The following is a 19410-nucleotide window of genomic DNA, read 5'->3' on the forward strand; positions in this document are numbered from 1 at the left end:
AAGCAAAACGTTATTTCTCTTCTTGGCATTGCGTAGCAGAGAAGATAGAGTTACAAATAATACAATGTGATATGACATTTATTTTAATACAATCATCCAAGTAAGATCCTCTAGTTCTTTAAAGGGTTGTTGCATTTATCTGAGTGATTAATGGTTGTGTTTTCCAACTATGTAGATATGTAATCATAAAAGCTACGCTCGATAATTATTTTGTAACGTAAACTTTAACCTGCTATAACACTCAATTGAAAATAATATTTTGTTAAATGAAAAACTAGGCTTACTTAATTAGCTGCTATTTATTAAACAATCCTTATTATGAAAATATTTCCTCATAGGCAAACTGCTATACATATTTTTGCTCGCCTTTGCAGCAAACACAACTTTTGCCTGCTAATTTGAACGTGAAAAAGTAACTTTTCCAAGCAAAGTGAAACGAAAAGAATTTATTAAATTAAAAAAAAAACCGTGTCAGACTGACAGACGTACACGCGAGTGATCTTATAAGGGTTCCGTTTTTATATTCGAACAACAGCCAAAAAAACAAAAGAACTATAACGAAGAAATTCCCGCCCACCATTCCACTTTCGCTCTTACAAATTACAAACCACGGCCGCGGGTCAAGACTACGATCTTTATGGAAACTGGTTTGAGACAGCTGTGGGTCAAGTTTCGAGATTAGTGATGTAAATTATTATGACCATTGGGGGAACCGGTTGGGTAGGATGCAGTAAGAACAACTACTACCGATAAACAAAACTTTGATTGCGTGTGTGTAACATGTTTACTCTGTTATATTCCTATCAAAAAACAAGAAAAACTGAAACAGTATTAATAAGTAAACCAAAGACGACTTTATTGCTAAGCAAACATAGGATTACTTAGGAAAAGTATCTATATGTGCATAATTGTCTTAATTTTTTTTTTTTATTCTTTACAAGTTAGCCCTTGACTACAATCTCACCTGATGGTAAGTGATGATGCAGTCATAATAAGTGCATAAGATGGAAGCGGGCTAACTTGTCAAGGAGGAGGATGAAAATCCACACCCCTTTCGGTTTCTACACGGCATCGTACCGGAACGCTAAATCGCTTGGCGGTACGTCTTTGCCGGTAGGATGGTAACTAGCCACGGCCGAAGCCTCCCACCAGCCAGACCTGGACAAATTAAGAAAATCTCAATCTGCCCAGCCGGGGATCGAACCCAGGACCTCCGTCTCGTAAATCCACCGCGCATACCACTGTGCCACGGAGGCCGTCAAAAAAATCATTTAGTCATTTAATAAACAACGAAAGTTATTTAAACACATAGTACTTAAACATTGTTGTGTGTATAGGAAGTGTAAAAACTATAGATACATAAAGTAATACGTCAGTAAACACATAATTGTGCATGTATGCGCTTAGTGGAGTCGCTAAATTAGGATCACTTTTTTCGGTGTTTTTGTAGGCACATAGCATATCTATATTATAAAATAATCATTGCCTATAACTCCTATAGGTGTTACATACAACACAGCGTTGGGTGGACAACTATAAATAATAATTGCGCACAATTATAGTGGCCATATCACAAGACACTCGTCAATCTTGACTCTTAACCCAAGTGTTAACCAATTTGACCCATCGATAAATATAATTTTCATATTAAGTTATAGCTTTATTAGCTCTACTACAGCGTTTTATACATTTCCCGTACGAAATGAAGCAGTTACGATATCTTATTGTCATATTTTTAAATATATTAATTAGTAATTTAATCTGAATTTATGACCCATTATTAAAATTATATTATTTGATTAAAAATATGTAGGTGTCTGCAAAAATACTACCTAGCCATACCCAAGAAATAGATTAAAACAAGCAATAGATTTCAGTTAAGGTGCTGCCTACGATTTACCACGCTTGCCTAAAGGTTGCCCAATATATGTCTAAAATAAAACTGAATTTGAAAGAGCACCATACTTAGTACGAGTCCTAGACATATCGATCACGTAACGATGCAGCTCACTTCTGTTAAAAAGTAAGTAACAGTGGCGAAGGTTGGAATTTTGTCGAAGGTAACCCAAAACCCAATGAAAAGGAAATTCATACCGCGTGATATGGTTTCTCATATATCCATACATACACCATATTCATTACAATAATGAATATGTATAGATTTGTCAACGGTAATCCGATAGGAATCGCCTTGTTGAACTCTTCGCCGCTGGTGAGTAGTCCTATTATCCATGTCGCAAAATGCAATTTGTTTTCACAAGGTCTCGTACTTCAAGTGGTTTATATCGATCGTAAACGCGATAAGCTATCGGTCTGGTCGTACATCGCTGTCCACAATGCAGAACTGGGTCACATAAGTTCTAAATACATGTCATATCCACTTATCTACTCATAGTCTAAGTAGAGATTGACACTAATAACTTAGCTGTTGTTTGTGACCGGTTATGGGTTAGTTTTAATGTGGAAAAACCAAACTAAGGCCCCCAATAAGGGGCTGACTCAACACCGAGATGTCTTTTACATATACTAGCTGACGCCACGCGGATTCACCGTAAGAATACGGGGGCCTATAGCCTTCTTCGGTAAATTGACTATCTAACACTGAAAGAATTTTTGAATCGGACCAGTAGTTCCTAAGATTAGCGCGTTGAAGCAAACAAACTCTTCAGCTTTACTAAACTTCTGTTGATGTAGCGGATATAGTCGTAAATTAGTACAGTTCGAGTCGAACTTTATGACGGCTCGGAAGTCGCTACACGCAGGTAGTAGGTACATAAATAGTACTTCTTCTTCTTTGTCGCCACACTCTTGACAGAGTGATCGTGGTCGACATTAAAGTGTGATGGCAAGCCTATATCCGTCGCCATTCTTACCATAGTGCAACTCTCTTAGCACATTCGTGGAGAGCACCATGTAGAGCGGTTTCCACTTGGTCAGTCCAGCGCATTGGTGACCTGCCCGCGCTCTTGTGCCCTCCCACCTTTCCTTGCATCACAAGTCGCTCTATAGACGTCGTCTCGTCATGTGATATGCCCACAGAAAGTGAGTATACAACATTGGACGATGGAAGAAAGACGCTACTTAATGCGCAGTTCTTGGAGGATGGAGATGTTCGGAACTGTGTCCAGGATATGCCAAAAATTGTTCTCCAGACCACATTTCTAGAGCGTCTATCCTCTTTTTATCACTTTCACAGAGTCCAAGTCTCAGGACCATAAAGAAATATGGGAAACATAAATGTCCGGGCTAGTCTCGTTTTAATGGCCATTGTGATGTTTCTGTTTTTCGTCGTTTTATCATGCACATAAAGTACACTAAAATCACGACGCGTTAAGGGACTGTTGGTGGGAGAAAGTCACAAGCGGGGAATGACACGCCGCTACTACCCTACGTTGCCGAAAATTGACATCTTATCGCTTGATGTTCTAAGACGTCATAAAATATGAACCGGAATATAACAATCTCAATTCGAAGAAGGAAGAATATCTCTCATCAAGATACCTCATCCGTAACACTCAAGATTTGGTAACTGACCACAACCTCGAGGTCGATGAAACTTTTTCGTTATGCTTCATTTGACCAAAATTAGTACCGACCGACCATTAAAGTGTAATAGTCAACCGGTCGATGGAAATTGAAATATGGAAGATCAAAACCGTCCGCCCTTCCCATTTCTCCGGTACGCCTCTACGAAATTGTCTTTAATTACTACGCCGAAGGTAAGCGTAATTATATACGGAGGGGTAATATTTCTGTTCGTAAATTATAACGCACCATGTAATGAAGGATCGACGAATACCTATTGTAGAAGTTAGGTTCTACTTTACTGATGGAGCTGTAAAGATTAGGTAGATACTATTTATGTAATTAGCATTTGAATATTTTTCAAGTGAAGTAAATTAAATATTAGGTCTTTTAAAGCACCGTCGAAACTTCAGTGCTTTAATAGGTTCTGTGTGCACAATATTCGTTGTATCTGTCGAATAGTATGACTAACAGCCAGTTTCTTCATGTAAAGCTAAAGTAACAGTAAAAGTAGTAAGTAGTAAAGAAGACTTTATTTTTCAGTGAATAAGACCGTCACTTTTGATTTATGACGTTACTTTGACTGTTACTTGCGATGAAGAAACTGGCCGTAAGTAGAATGTAGAACGCCTTGAATAAAGTAATACGAACAACCGCTATGACCTGTAACCTCTCACTAGACTAGTAATAAATCAAAAATCAATTATTAAAAAAAAAATACGAATCATTATTAACCCATATTCGGCTCACTGTTGAGCACGAGTTTCTTCTCAGAATGAGAGGTATTAGTCCAACACGCACACGCAGTCTCTGCGTGTCGTACACGCAGAGAATTAAGAAAAATCTCACGGTGTTTATACTTGACCGATTGAGACACGTGATACATTATAATTTCTTAAAATGCATATTAACTGAAAATTTGAAGCCCCGGACCGGATTCGAACCTACGAATCGAAGGCAGACAAAACAACAGCAATCATATCCACTGGACATCACGACCGATTTAACGATTACTTGACTATAATTACATCAGTTGGTAGGTGTATATAACATATCTATGTATATGCACCACCCACTTCATTCGACGAAAGGTAATGCGATTCATTGGAATTGTTGCCCATTCATACCTAAGAGTACGTCTTAGCAATTCAACGATAAATAAAGTATTTAACGATATGAATGAACAAACTAAGTAGGAACTGCTTAAAAACGCATTCCGCTAATTATGTTATCAGATATCGAAGAACATTTAAATGAGTTATTTGAAGAATAAATAAACGCTTACAGAAATGTTAAGTTTTTCGCACTGGCGGGGCACTGCCGTGCCCCCAAATACCTACTACATGTGAATAAGTAAAACGATACCCAATAATATGTCAAATGGAAGCATCATCATCATCATCATCAGCCGATAGACGTCCATTGAGATTTTCTTAATTGGTCCAGGTCTGACTGTTGAGAGGCCTCGGACGTGGCTAGTGACCACCCTACCGGTAAAGACGAACCACCAAGCGATTTAGCGTTCGGGTACAATGTCGTTTAGAAACCGAAAGGGGGTGTGAATTTTCATCCTCCCCCTAATAAGTTAGCCCGCTTCCATCTTAGACTACATCATCACTGCCATCAGGTGAGATTGTAGTCAAGGGCAAACTTGTAAAAAAAACAAAAAAAAAAGATCAATCAATCGATATCTACATTTTTTGTTGTGTTGTGGTGGACAACCCTAGATCTTACACATACTAGTGATGATAAGGCTTCTTTCGTCCGGTTCGTCCTTATCGTCTACCTGCACGCTTGTTCGCGGGAACAGCGGAAGTTTACGCGAAATCACACCTACACATAGCGCGCCGGAATTCCTTTGACTCATCGTGACGTGTGAAATACCTACCCGCCTACTTAGCATTTCGTACGTTGTATGTACAAACAAAGACACGTTTGAATCTCTACTTTACTATTAGGAATCAGTAATAAAAAAACAATTGTTAATTTCAATACTTTAAAATGTGTTGTCAAGATAGCTTCATAAACTCAATTTTTAATTTAGACAAATTCTGATTCAATCATTAAATCCAAAGTATATTTAATATTTATACGCGTGATATTGAATTTCTTAAAATGCACGTAACCAGACGTAACTAAAAAGTTGGAGGTGAATGCCCCGGACCGGATTCGTACCTACGCCCTCCGGAATCGGATTCTGAAGTCATATCCACTGGGCTATCACGGCTCTTGGCACGAACATCGGCTTAATCAGACCAGTTGTTTGTGAGTGAGATCAGTCATAAACTGATGTCCCGTGTGATAGGAATTTAGCGCGGCTTACGTAAATCGGGAACTTTGTCTGCAGAGGTTACTATGTTGTCAAAAAGGCGTTGTCGTACTTTAAGCATCTCTTTCTGTTCATATATACCCGCTACCAATTTACATGTCACATGTAATCGCAGTTAAGCGCAAACTTGCCATTGAAAACAAACAGCATCAATTTCGTAACCGGCATTTAAAAAACCGACACGTAATATGTATTCATTTAATGGCAAATTGTCTTAGCAGTGACATAACTAGGCGCAGCGTGTTTATTTAAAAAAAAATCCACTAACGACGACCGTAAATTCAAAACCACAATGCAAATGGTTGCATAAGCTATAGCAAATCCCTTCTGTTGTACTTTCCCCGTTCGCACGGTCACGATCTTGGGGCAATTCGTCTAGTCTCACTTTCTATCTAAATTGCTGTGTAGGTTCCATTCGCTTGGGCACCGTTTAACATCCAGTTTCTCGAGTTAAATAAAAACAATTGCACCAATATTATCCAGTAGAAACTCGTGGCCTTCGCGTGGAATTTGTTTATTTTTCGGATAACTTTCCAGATCTCAATGAAACGAAGGCTATTATACTAGGTATATGTAGTTCAGACTGGAGCTTTTCTATTTGTGAATATTCGTAAAATTTCACTTAGACTAACGTGAACAGAATTTGAGGAAATGGTTTTTTGAGCACTTCTGTCGTATCTGGCATCCCAAAAAAAAACATATATGAAAAATCCCAAACCACTCGCTGGTCTTGAAAGAGTCAAGACTCAATATTAAAATACGATTCACATATAATCTCAACTCTTACGAGACTTTTGAGTATTTTGAGACACCAAGTTCGAGCACTACGAAGACTTTTAATTCACTTGTACCTTTAAGACGAAGAGCAAAATATTGTAACAAGTTAAACTATACCGGCGTCAACAAAGACAACATTAACTAAAGTAGGGCATACATAAGTACTATAACAGTAATCAGACCATTTTTAAAAACCGCAGTGATGTGCCTTTAATGTGAAGTAATTAACATTCAGCAACGACTTGCAGATTTTTACCGACTTCAAAAACAATATTTAACTACCTATGTATATTACAATATGTCGACCTTGGGTGCATTTTAAACTCCACTATGATGTAATTATTCCTACGGTCAATCCTACTAATATTATAAACGCGAAAGTTTGTATGGATGTTTGTATAGATGTTTGGATGTTTGTTACTCTTTAACGCCGCAACTACTGAAGCGATTTGGCTGAAATTTGGAATGGAAATAGATTTTACACATAGGCTACTTTTCATCGCGAAAAATCCATGATTTCCCGAGATTTGCTCGACCTACTGAAACGAATTAGCTGAAATTTGGTATTGAGTTATATTATGGCCTGGATTAACATATAGGCTACTTTTTACATCAGAAAAATCCATGGTTCCCGTCGGATTTGTGAAAAACTAAATTCACGCGGACGAAGTCGCGGGCATCCGCTAGTTAAGAGATAATAGTTTCTAAATATCCAATATAAACAAAATAATATAGAAGTGTCTGTTTGTCTATTTGTTCCGGCTAATCTCTGAAGCAGCTGTCGACAAATTTTGACAGATGGCATAAGAAAGTAATATCCATACTAATATATTATCCACTGCGCCACACGGCCGTCCAAATGAAATTTTTATCTGTTTGTCTAGAACTCTAGAATATCGACCATCATCCGAAACAGTTTTATCAAAGTTTTAAAGACTAGGCACACAGTAGGTTTTCCAATGGCTGCCATATTAACATGATGATGACTTGAATATATTGATTTTTATGATACATTCGGGTAATTAGGGTCAATGTTGACTAATTTATACATAAAAAGCAAAGATTGTCTGGATATTTGCAAAATAAATAAGATTATTAAATTTCAAAATCTTTTATCGTAATTAGATGAAATTTCATACAGTTTAGCTTCTTTACATTAAATGTGTCATTTTTCAATATTTGAACTATAAATATAAACGCACAAATAAAAAATATATTAGTAATTTTGTTTGAACGCCCATACAAATCTAACGATCATTGTATACCTACGACGTCATTAATTCGTACCATTTTGTATGGGGCGTTGTTCAGGGATCCGTGGAAGCGCCGCAAATCTGACCCTTTAAATCCCTGTAGCTCCGAAAGTAATGATCGCAGATACCCCGTTACTTTTACAAAATTGTTTTACTATTAGCATACTCTTAATTTATATACAATTTAAAAAACTGTCATCATCCATATTACAATAAATCAAACAAGTTGTTGTTTCCATCAATCATCGCTATACAGTTTAAGCCGTTTAACATGCAATATATGTCCTACTTACTTAGTTAAATATAACTAGGTGGTTAGTTACACACAATAAGTTATTCTAAGGTCGTCGACTCATTCACTCACACTCAAGCAATTTACACATCTGTGGTTACACTAACTATCAATGAGGAAAATTAACATAACACGTACAACATAAAAGCAATACAAATAAAGTGTTAAAAAGATGTATTTAGAATGAATTTGTATAGATAATAAAAGATTCTTTCCTGTATCAGAAAATAACATAAAATTTAAAATTTTGTTAAACCCTTGAAGGTCATGAAATTATTAATTACACTCTCGATGAAGTCATCAGCATTATTTTTCAGCGCGCTTTCATTTGAGACCCCACTCGAGTATATTTGCAGACATTCGGTTATTCTTTCCAACTTTCAACTCCCAGAATGTTTAAACGGCTCAACCGATTTTCATCAAACATGTCTAAGAACACTCAAGTCACCCATAGGTCATCTTTCATACAAAAAAAGCTAATTTGAAATCGCATCATCCGTTCGGGGACTATAGTGCCACAAACAGACTGACCGACAGACAAACACGTCAAACTTATAACACCCCTCTTTATGCGTCGGGTAAAATATCAGATACAAAACATGAATGAAAAAAATAAGCCTCGATGAATGGCGAACTATAAGGAGCTAGGCAATTAGTTTCGGACATTTCTGCTTTATGCGGTTATATGAATTTGCGTACCAAAATAACAGATAAGCCATAATTATCAAACGACATTGAAATCTGAATATACATACACTCGTATAAAAGCAACGAAGAGCGACTCGTCCCTCCTTAAATTAATTAATCCTATATTTACCGTTACAATACGAGTGCATTGTACTTTTTAAAATTATAAGAATTACCAAGACCCGATCCAGTTATTATTAATCTAAGCCAAACTTGACGTGCAAAATTGCTAGTAAACTAAGCCTTACATAATGTAAAATACTTAATTTTAATTATAATTTTTATACTCTAATTAATAATGAACCTTAATCTGTGATAATGAAAGGTGAAAAAGATTGTACATAATATATTAATTGTGGCAGACTAAGTAATCAGAGAGCTGGCGAACATTTTTGAATAAGTATTTGAGGTAAGCGGATATTTTGTACATCTCTTAAACTACTGTAACACAGAACTGAGTACCTACTCTCTCAGAAGGTATCCATTTCTGTATAAGGGATTGAGAGGTACCTACAGGACTTGCCTCATAATTATCATCATCATAAACAGCCGATGCATGTCCAATTGTCCACTACCGGAAATAGGCCTCATGCATAGACTTCCAAACACCACAATTTCAAGCCACCAGCATCCAACGGCTTCCTGCAATACGCTTGATGTCTTAGGTCACCTAGTGCGGGTGCGACCAACTCTGCGCATTCCGGTGCGGGGTTGCCATTCAAGCACCTTGGGACCAAACGTCCATCGGCTCTTCAAACTATATAATATGTCCTGTGTCACTTCAGCTTCGCGATTCGCTGAGCCATGTCAGTGATCTTGGTTCTTCTGCGGATCTCCTCATTTCTGATTCGATCACGCAGAGAAACTCCAAGCATAGCTGTGACTTTGAGACTTCTTATGATGCCTCAAATCCTATCCAAAAATGTTCGCCAACTCTCTGCATAAACGCTCTATTATTTCGGCGTAAAACATGGTCTAGTATAAACAGAAGGTATTGTAGTCACAATACGATCACCAGCAAACACAACCTACTTTCATTTCTGCTCCATTTATACGGTTAAATCGCTCAAATCACAAATGATCGTTTAGAGTGATTATACGGCAACAGTAAACAAAGTAAGTTACTTGATTAGGTCAACATACTTAACGGAATATAAAACAATTTCAGTGAACTCAAACATAAACGATCGTGTGAGGTTTTGGGCAATTTGTTCGAAGGTGTGAATCAAATTGTTTTCCACAAAATTTCAATGAAATTCGAAAGATAATTTTAGTAAGTAGTTTTATTTATTATTGGTACAAAAAGACTTTTAATACGGATAATAATTAATGAACATATTAAAATTGTAATAAGTCATATACGACCAATGACCATGGGTTTCTGAACAATGCGACATTACATGCAAAAAAAAATATGAAATCTATTTGGGGACAAATGATTGCGGGATTACAGGCATGCAATTTGACAACAAACGACGACAATCAACAAATTAAATTACTCTGCGAAAAAAAATCCGTCTTTGTTCTGTAAGTTTCCAAAGTTTAAGCGTTTAAGTAGTGGTACGCAAAATAATGATGTCCTTTTACAGAAGTATCGATTCTAGCTCAGAGGAAATTGAACAGTCGTAAATTACGATCCTTAGTCATCGCCGTCAGTCCAACGGTCAATTTTTTATAAGAACTCCGGAAATTAAGGCTGAATCAACGCTCAGCGAGATTCCGGATACGAAGCGTTTAACGAACTCTAACGTCTGTTTTGAGCATCAATTTATGCTTTAATGTACTGTGAAAATACAAATAGTGTTTTTAGTGATTAGCTCTTTTTATTCCTGTGAATGCGTCCTGAATCTTCACTCAAAATCAAATGAAATTCCAATCCAAAAATTTTCTATTCCAATTTGTTTACAAACACTTCTTTCATTATCATAAGCAATGAATGTTGTCAACCTCTGGGTTATGTTTTAATAGTTAGATTTTGTTTACCCTTCTTCAGTCATGCGTAATGAGACACGGGAAATGGAGTTTTGAGGCAAAACGTGTTGCAAAATATAGCGTAGTGATTTATTTGAGGGGTATAGAAAACTTTTAAACAAATTCCAAAAAGAAAGAGGTGCTATGTTCGGCTGTATGTATGTTTAGTTATTTTCATAAACATCGATATCCTTGTCACGCCAGACAAAAGACAAAACAATACTTTACAGGACATACTAGGATTAAGTCCTACACCCCCCTGCCAATAAGTAAATTAAAAAAAATTGCTTATTGGGCTTATATGTTGTTTAGGCCACCTGGCGATTTTTATTTCACCTCATCTACAATGGCAAAACACATTACTCTATAACTAGAACCTTCGTCACCAGTAATCACTCCGAAAAAAATTCAGCTTCCCCTTTGAACTTTTTAACCTTCAAAAAGGAGGAAGTTCTCATTTGACTAATTTTTTTATCGAGACTCAAAACATGCCTCAAGTCGACGCTCCCTTTGAACACCAGGGAGAGGTCTGCAACTTTATTCAAGTGCAAATCTATTGTAGAATATTGCAAATTGTTCTTCGTATGTTAACTTATTATAATCACCGATACCCTTGTCCCGCCACACGCCAGACATTAAGGACAAGGCCCGCAATGTTCGCAGCGCAATAATCGCGTGCGGAGGATGCATTCAATTCCTCGAACCGTATAAAATCCTAATTCTTGCCTCGTTGCGTAGTTACTGCGATTCGTCGTTGCACATTTGGAGCGTTGTCGAACGTTTCAGATGGTAGTAACAAGTTATGTAACACGCTGTTTTTAAAAGACTTCAAAAAAAGAAGGAGCTTCTCAATTGGACGCGTATGTTTTTTATAATGTTTGTTAACTCATAACTCCGTAATTTCTAAACCAATTTTGAAAATTATTTTTTTGTTTGAAAGAGTATACTTCCAGATTGGTCCTATTTCATTTTCATGAAAATCGGTTCAGTAATTTTGTGTCAAAATTAAAATAACGAAATTGCTCGTACTCACATTAAAAACAGAAAAATATAATCTTTTGAAAACAAAAAACCGACTTCAAAATCACAAAAATGAACTAAAAAGAAAAGGCGGTTCGAAGGCGGTGCCAACACAGTAATGCTGTATAGGAGCCCTTTTCATTCTTATAGTTATTTTTTAAGTATAGCCATCCCGATCCACTGAGCTAACTAGCCAGACATTAAGCGGGTAACAGAGATCCGCTGGATGTGTGTGGCTTAAGATCATGGTGTTTAGAAGACCTCCTTATAGGCCAGCTATAGACGTGATACGAATGACGTAGATAATGATGATGATTTACTAGCGAAAGCTAGCTACTTTTTTTGCGTGGATTTTTGTTATTTTTTCAATCCAATTATTTCAATTTTAGTACTCGTAGTGGTAGATAATTTTTATGAAAATGCAATGATTGTGTTTTAACACAAACAAAAAAAGATCTACTAGGTCAGCGAGGTCAAAGTTAGACACCATGATTCCACCAAGCTTGATAGTAGTCAAAATAACAAATAGCCAGCCTATTCAACATAAAAAAAACCCATATGCATTTTTCTTTATCGACAGGACGTCCGTATACGCCGAAATATTGCACTTCTGCGTATACCAATGAGGCCGACCAAACCGCAGGTCAATGACCCCGCAATTCGTATGCGTTCGTATCCATCGGAGGGTTGACCTCCCGGTTACACTACCAAACGAGTCATCTACATTTCGTTTCCTAGAAGCGTGGAATCGAGTTATCTTTACAATTGGGTCGGTTAATGTTAGAGACACGTGCCCCTGGAGCTCTAAAGAGGGTACGGTTTATTGAATAATTTATTAGAATTTCTTATTGTGACGGCGTTGGAAATGGGTAAGCGGTTGGATCTGTGTTTTTTTTTTTTAAATAAAGAAAAAAACACAGAGCACAAGGCAAGAGACGTTTTAATGGACCGTCAGGCGCAGTTGGTAATGCCCAAGGCAGACACATGTTTTTTTCTACCAGCAAATATCCTGCAAAGCGGTTCAACTTAAACTACAATGTCAGTAGAATCGCAGAACGTCGCTTTGATTTTTTCGATTGTCCTGACGATTATAAGAACAAATTGTGTTGTGTGGCACAATGCTCTAATAAAGATTTTTTCTTTCTTTCTTCTTTCTAGAAGCGTTTGAAATCGGTGGTTCATTACCACGATCTTGTCTGATTATTAACTGTAGGTAGATTAAGTAAAACGGGACATACCTATATTTTTTAATTAAGTTTTGTTCATTGACACAATTTTCAATTAAGTAAAAATAAGAATAGAATAAGAAGTATAAGCACATAATTGAACAATGCAATCACGAAATCGATTTTAGTTTTGGCTGAGCAATACGCTATTTAACAAATCGGGGAACATATTACATACTAGCCGACGCTCCGCAGTTTTGCCCGCCTAGTTCCATAGCCTACGATACTCACAAATAACCTGGTTTGAGAGTAGTAGAATTTTGAAAAATCGATTCAGTTGATCCAAAGACCCATACTACACCACAAACTTTACCTCATTATAATATTAGTATACAAAAAATCCGCCGAATGGAACATCTCCTTTTTTGAAGTCGGTTAATAGGCTGTGAGTTGACCGACAAAACTACGGATCCTCAGTTTAGATCCGCCAGAAGCCCACATTGAACGCAGGTGACGTAACATCCGTCCAACTTCCAACGGCACCACCTGCCTTTCGCCGCCACCTGCTCGGCAGATGTGCGTACTATGATCCTTTTAACTGAATCGGGAATTGTCTATTAAAATTGCAACTTAATGGTGTCTATAGCAATAGAGTGCTTTTGAACCCTCGACGCAAAAACGACGTGTGTTTTAAATTTGACGATGTGTTTGTGCTCTACATAGTCTTGTACTAACTGAACCAATTTTCAATTTGTTTGAAAGATTTTTTAAAGTATAAGAGGGAATGGATAAACGATAGATATTTACGACTGGCGAGGACATTTCAATATTTCAAATACAAACTTATTTTAGTTTATTCCACACCAGTGGAGGCTCGCGACTTCGTGCCGAGGAAACTCTAAGAAACCACCCCCAAATACGCTTCAAAAGGCCACGCCATACAAAATCAAGTAGGCCACGCCATACAAAATCTAGGAGGCCACGCCATACAAAATCTAGGAGGCCACGCCATACAAAATCTAGGAGGCTAAAATCTAGAAGATTACGCCCCACGCGAAGTTTCGATAAGTGAATAAGTGCTAATGTTTTTAAACTTCGAAATATATTTTTTAATTTGAGTCTGTTTCATTTTAGTAAAAGTATAAGAGGGAATGGATAAACGAGAGATAAGTATTTACGACTGGCGAGGACTTTTCAATATTTCAAATACAAACTTGTTTTAGTTTATTCCACACCAGTGGAGGCTCGCGACTTCGTGCCGAGGAAACTCTAAGAAACGACCCCCAAATACGCTTCAAAAGGCCACGCCATACAAAATCTAGTTGGCCACGCCATACAAAATCTAGGAGGTTAAAATCTAGAAGATTACGCCCCACGCGAAGTTTCGATAAGTGAATAAGTGATAATGTTTTTAAACTTCGAAATATATTCTTTAATTTGAGTGTTTCATTTTAGTAAAATTTTAATGTAATTTGTTAATGAATAATATGTTCTGATAAAAATCCTTAATTACTAATTAACTATTATTCAACATTGATGTTTATTCTTATATCCACTTCTAACTCGTGTATCATTACTGTATATTTATTTAATTTCCCACAATATTATGAATACTATTCGCGGTACGCATTTTTTCCTTCCTTTGTGTACCATAATAACCGTGCGTTTTGAGTTCAACATTGAATCACCTCTCATTATCTCTGAGCGACAGCCAGGGGTTTTACGATGGCTCATAAACTGGGGTCTTATAATAAAAAGTTTGCCTGCGCCGCGCCGTAACTTTCAAAGCCTCCTTGTGATGTTGTAATGGGCATCTGTTTCAACTTCAGGCAAGATAATGTGAAGTCATAGAAATAAAAAAAACTTTAGTCCATTTTTTTTAAATTAATACTTGATGGAGCAAGCAGATAGCTTACTTTGTAATTTTTTCTGATGGCGTATTTGAAAAAATCACAATATACTTATGGTTTCTGTATATTTTTTACATCCCTAAGCGCGCTGCAAACTGGACGGCAAACTTGAGCGTGTGTGGCTGGCGTAAGAGCATATCACATAACATGGACCTCAGGTTAAGAGGGACACTGGGACTGATTGAGTAAACCTAAGTAAAAAAGCTGTGGCATTTCAAAGATGCATATCTGAAGAAAAAATACAGTTACAGTTTAAGTACAACTAAATATATAAATTATCTCACTAAAATGACATTGAGGAGGGTTATATGCAATTTAAACCAATTTCATTTATTTATTATTTGTGTGATTTAATCAGTGGGGCACATTTAGTTATTAATATTTATGTAAGAATGTCATCATCATCTTTAACAACCCATAATCGGCTCACCATTGAGCACGAATCTCCTTTCAGAATAAGAGACGCGTGATATTTAATTTCTTAAAATTCACATAACTAAAAAGTTGGAGGTGCATTCCTCCAGATCGGATTTGAACTTACACCCTCCGAAACGAAGGCAAACGTCATATCCACTATCACATAAATATTTAAGGTCATTCACAATTGACAATTGATAACCATAAAACAATGTCCAATGATTAGTTAGATAGATTCTCATATATTGAGTAATATATGAGAAGAGGTTACTTTCTGAACCAGGATAGATAGATAGATAGGTATAATTTTACCCTGATGTGTTTGAAAAAAGTGTTTATATTTAAATAGGTAACTGTAATTTTTAATTTATTGCAATAAATATTTCAATAAATAAAAATATTTTTTGCACATTTTCACACTAATCATGTTTATATCTATAATTTACTAGCTGACCCAGTAAACAAACTGATTCGCAAATATGCATACAAAATTTAATGAAAATCGGTCCAGCCGCCTTCGAAAGAGTTTGGCAATAAACACCTTTGTATACATATTAGATCCTAATCTTGGGTTTTGGTCTTGACACTCTCAAATTGTCGACAAGGCATTAGACATTACAATAGCACTAAGGTATTCGGATGTCTGGCACAATTGAAAATATACCCTATAGTTACATGAAAGAAAATCCTCTTGTAGTGACATTAAAAAGAGAAAAATAAGCTATGAAAACATAATTGTATGTTGATTTGTGCACCATTTGCATGTTTTTAACATTTGTAAATGAATTATCATCAGCTGTCTTTGTAAAGACAGACAGCCGCAACTCGCAAGCTTTATGAAAGTTTAATGAGAGGGTTCCTCAAAAGTCGACAACCTTTATTCATGGTAAAGGTTACTTAAACCTGTTTTACAACTGAAAACTATATCTACCACATACAATGATGGTATCTTCAAGTCAAGAATGAATAGGCATCTTTTAGACTAGAATCCTTCAACATAGACTGCATCACAATGAACTGCCAGCCAATACACATATAATAAAACAAATACCAGGTAAAATTAGCAATTATTTATCTCAAGATGCCATGTAATTAGATAGGCTGTGTAATTAGAAACCCAGCTGCGAAGTTGTTATGGCTTTGGCTTGCAATTGCCAGGACAACATTGACAGAACTGGCATTTCTACACTTTACTTCATTCCAACAGCACATACAATACCTATGGCTCTTGTCTTCCAAGAAATTCTCAGTAAGAATTATTATCACCCCAGAGTTATGCTTGATGGTATCCCAATGTGATGGACCCGGACATCTACACAGTGAATCCATGGGTTGCTAAGATATTTGTCTCTTAGATTTACGACTTCAGATTTATACCCTCTTTTTTAATTTGTTTGTTCGATTTTTACCCTAATTTTTTTGTGTGTTGTTTACATGCTAGATTGTATGGTAGATAACAATTAAATTATTTTTATTATTTATTTTGAATTTAGTAACTATTAAGTCTACGTAAAAGCAATTAGCAATCTTCAATTCGCATTAAAATATCAATCATCATCTATTTTTTTTTAAACAACCTCAGTATAGAAGTTAACAAAACAAAAAATTAAGTTATACAAATCGGCCATGTAATTTTTTTGTCGAAACATGCCACTGGCCTCTGGGCTATTAAATATGAAAAAAGTCAAGAGGACTTGAAGACAATGGTCTTCCTGCCTGGTAAGTCAAATGTACTGCACCAAATCTGCCTACAGTAGGTATATTGACAGATTGCAGATTCACTTAACATGCGCGATGTTAATTTAATGTGTTAACATTTTATTTAAAATATAGTCAGATCAAGGATACAAAGATACAATATTAAATGTAAACAAAACAATCTACAACAAAAGAACACAAAGGAAGATAAGAAATAGAGCATTACAATGTAATGGCGCGATTAGTTTATTAAATTCTTCAAAAAATAAACAACAAAAACAAAAACATGGAACACTGGTTTGGACTTTTTAAATTTAGAAGACTACATGTACAAGAAATGCCACTTGTCATTTTTTTAATTTGCTTAATTATAACCCGTTACATGGGCCTATTACAAACAAAAGAATTTTATTAAATTGTATATCAAGAATAGCAAACCGTATGGCAAAATCAAATGTTTTTTAGTAACACCACGTTGTGACAAGGTATGACGACTTACCGTTTTACGACCATGGTAGAATCCGTCTGCTCTGTTGTGGACCCTATGATTCGAACTATAATTTACAAACGACACTGATAATATCGGAAACACCATGAATTTTACAAAAAAACACTATTATTTCAATTCACACATCGCTACAAAGCGATAAATACACTACTCTTCATTATAGCACCAGTGTAAAACGCGCACTGCACTAACATGAATTATTATAGTATCGGAAGTTCCTTCGTGTTTTACAGCTTTGTGGCTTCAATTACGAAATGGCTGTGAATAAAACTGTACACTGAAACTTAGTACAATAAAGAATCCTCGTAAACACTAAACACAAACTGAAATGCGATTATGTTGTAATGTAATGTTGTATTTTACGGAATAAACTGAAGCTAACTTCATTAGCTCGTAGTTCGAATACACGACCATAGACGATTAACAAAATAGAACACGATGCCCATTACGAAGTTCGTACGAGTCAGAAGCTTTAGTGTTGCCCCCATCATTATTTATTGATGATAGTGAAAGTGTCTCAGATGAATCACCCATATTCTTTATTTAATTTAATTACTCAGACAAGATATATAGGGACCCGTCTCGCTAGCACTTTACCCCTCTGTCAAAGATCAAGAATCAACGAGCATTTAAAAAAACTGTTTATATAGAATTGTTGTTTCATGATTTTCGTCATGTAAAGAGTTCCCTAAAAATGTCGGTTTGTGTAGTTAAATGCCATGAAATACGGCTAATGATTTCTAGTTTACTAAAATATGTAGTTACGTTTCATTTATAGATATTTCGAAGTTAAATAAATCAAATTTGTGATAAAAAGGATCGAAAGCCAGAACAGCAAAACATCGATCAAGTAATCAAATAATAAGCATAGTATAAGCGATGTGTTTGTAGCTGTTTAAAAATTACACGAATCAAATTTATAGTAGTGTTTAGTCTTAGGACACAAATATATACATTGGTTTTAAACATTTTCAAAGTGTAAGTTTACCTCGTACCCTTCAAAATATGACACATTGTGTTGGTGACAAACATTTTGTTGGTGATATTAGGTACGATCGATGGTACGATACAAGTACATATGTTATTGGTCTGAGGTCAATCAACACCAATTTAGCCTTTATGTAATTTAAAATAACCATGATCAACACAAAGCAAATAGATCATAGACAAAGTTAGACCAATTACATAATTCGTCTGAGTAAACATATAAGAAGATATTTGACAAGAATTTCCGATTTCCGGTTAAAATTAGGCGGGGCGCGAAAAAAATGTAAGCAAAATAATATCAAATAAATAAAAATCAATTTAATTCAGCAACAATAACAACAACAAAATAGGTAAATACAATACAATATCAAAATTTGATAGTTCGAATTTTCAATACTAAAATGAAAATATGTATAAAACTCACTTTTCTAGACATCTTTTTTCCCGAAGCTCCGTCATCAAGTTCGAACAGGCAATAAACCAAGGAATTTGGCCACATTTAGAACGTAAATATATTTCAAATCTTAATATTTCTATCAATTTGTTACTTCCTATGTTTCTTTTCTTTCTACTTTGAGTAGTACACATAAAACCCATAATAATTAATATAAAATATATTATTATTTTTTAATTATATTACTTTGACATATAATTTATTTATGAATACTAAATACGACTAGAATATGATCTTTTTATGTACAAAATTACAAGTCACACGCTCGATTGCAGTGGCGTTTTTATATTTTATAGTGACTGCCTACTGCCTACCTACATATTTTTGTGAGACTTGTCATTACAGCGGACTTCGGTACTCGAGCCGCGAACATGTTGCAACAAGTCTTTGCGCGCGACCTGTGCTCTGTAGTGACG

The 19410-nt window shown here is 35.9% G+C and overlaps 1 protein-coding gene across 2 annotated transcripts in view; it reads right to left on the bottom strand.

Annotated features, from left to right (window-relative positions):
- The window catches only part of LOC112058371 (protein pellino), a 97633-nt gene extending 78370 nt beyond the window's left edge, over positions 1-19263 (bottom strand). Inside the window, exon 1 of one of the 2 annotated variants that reach the window (XM_052888147.1) lies at positions 18965-19263. In XM_052888147.1, coding sequence (XP_052744107.1) covers positions 18965-19137 — 173 coding nt within the window. In that variant the 5' untranslated portion in view covers positions 19138-19263. Of the gene's footprint in view, positions 1-17544; positions 17976-18964 lie in introns of those variants that run through there. The other variant, XM_024099150.2, reaches the window with a different exon arrangement.
- Between the last annotated feature and the right edge of the window lie 147 nt (positions 19264-19410).

This window comes from Bicyclus anynana, chromosome 21, assembly GCF_947172395.1.
Source record: "Bicyclus anynana chromosome 21, ilBicAnyn1.1, whole genome shotgun sequence".
NCBI lineage: Eukaryota > Metazoa > Arthropoda > Insecta > Lepidoptera > Nymphalidae > Bicyclus > Bicyclus anynana.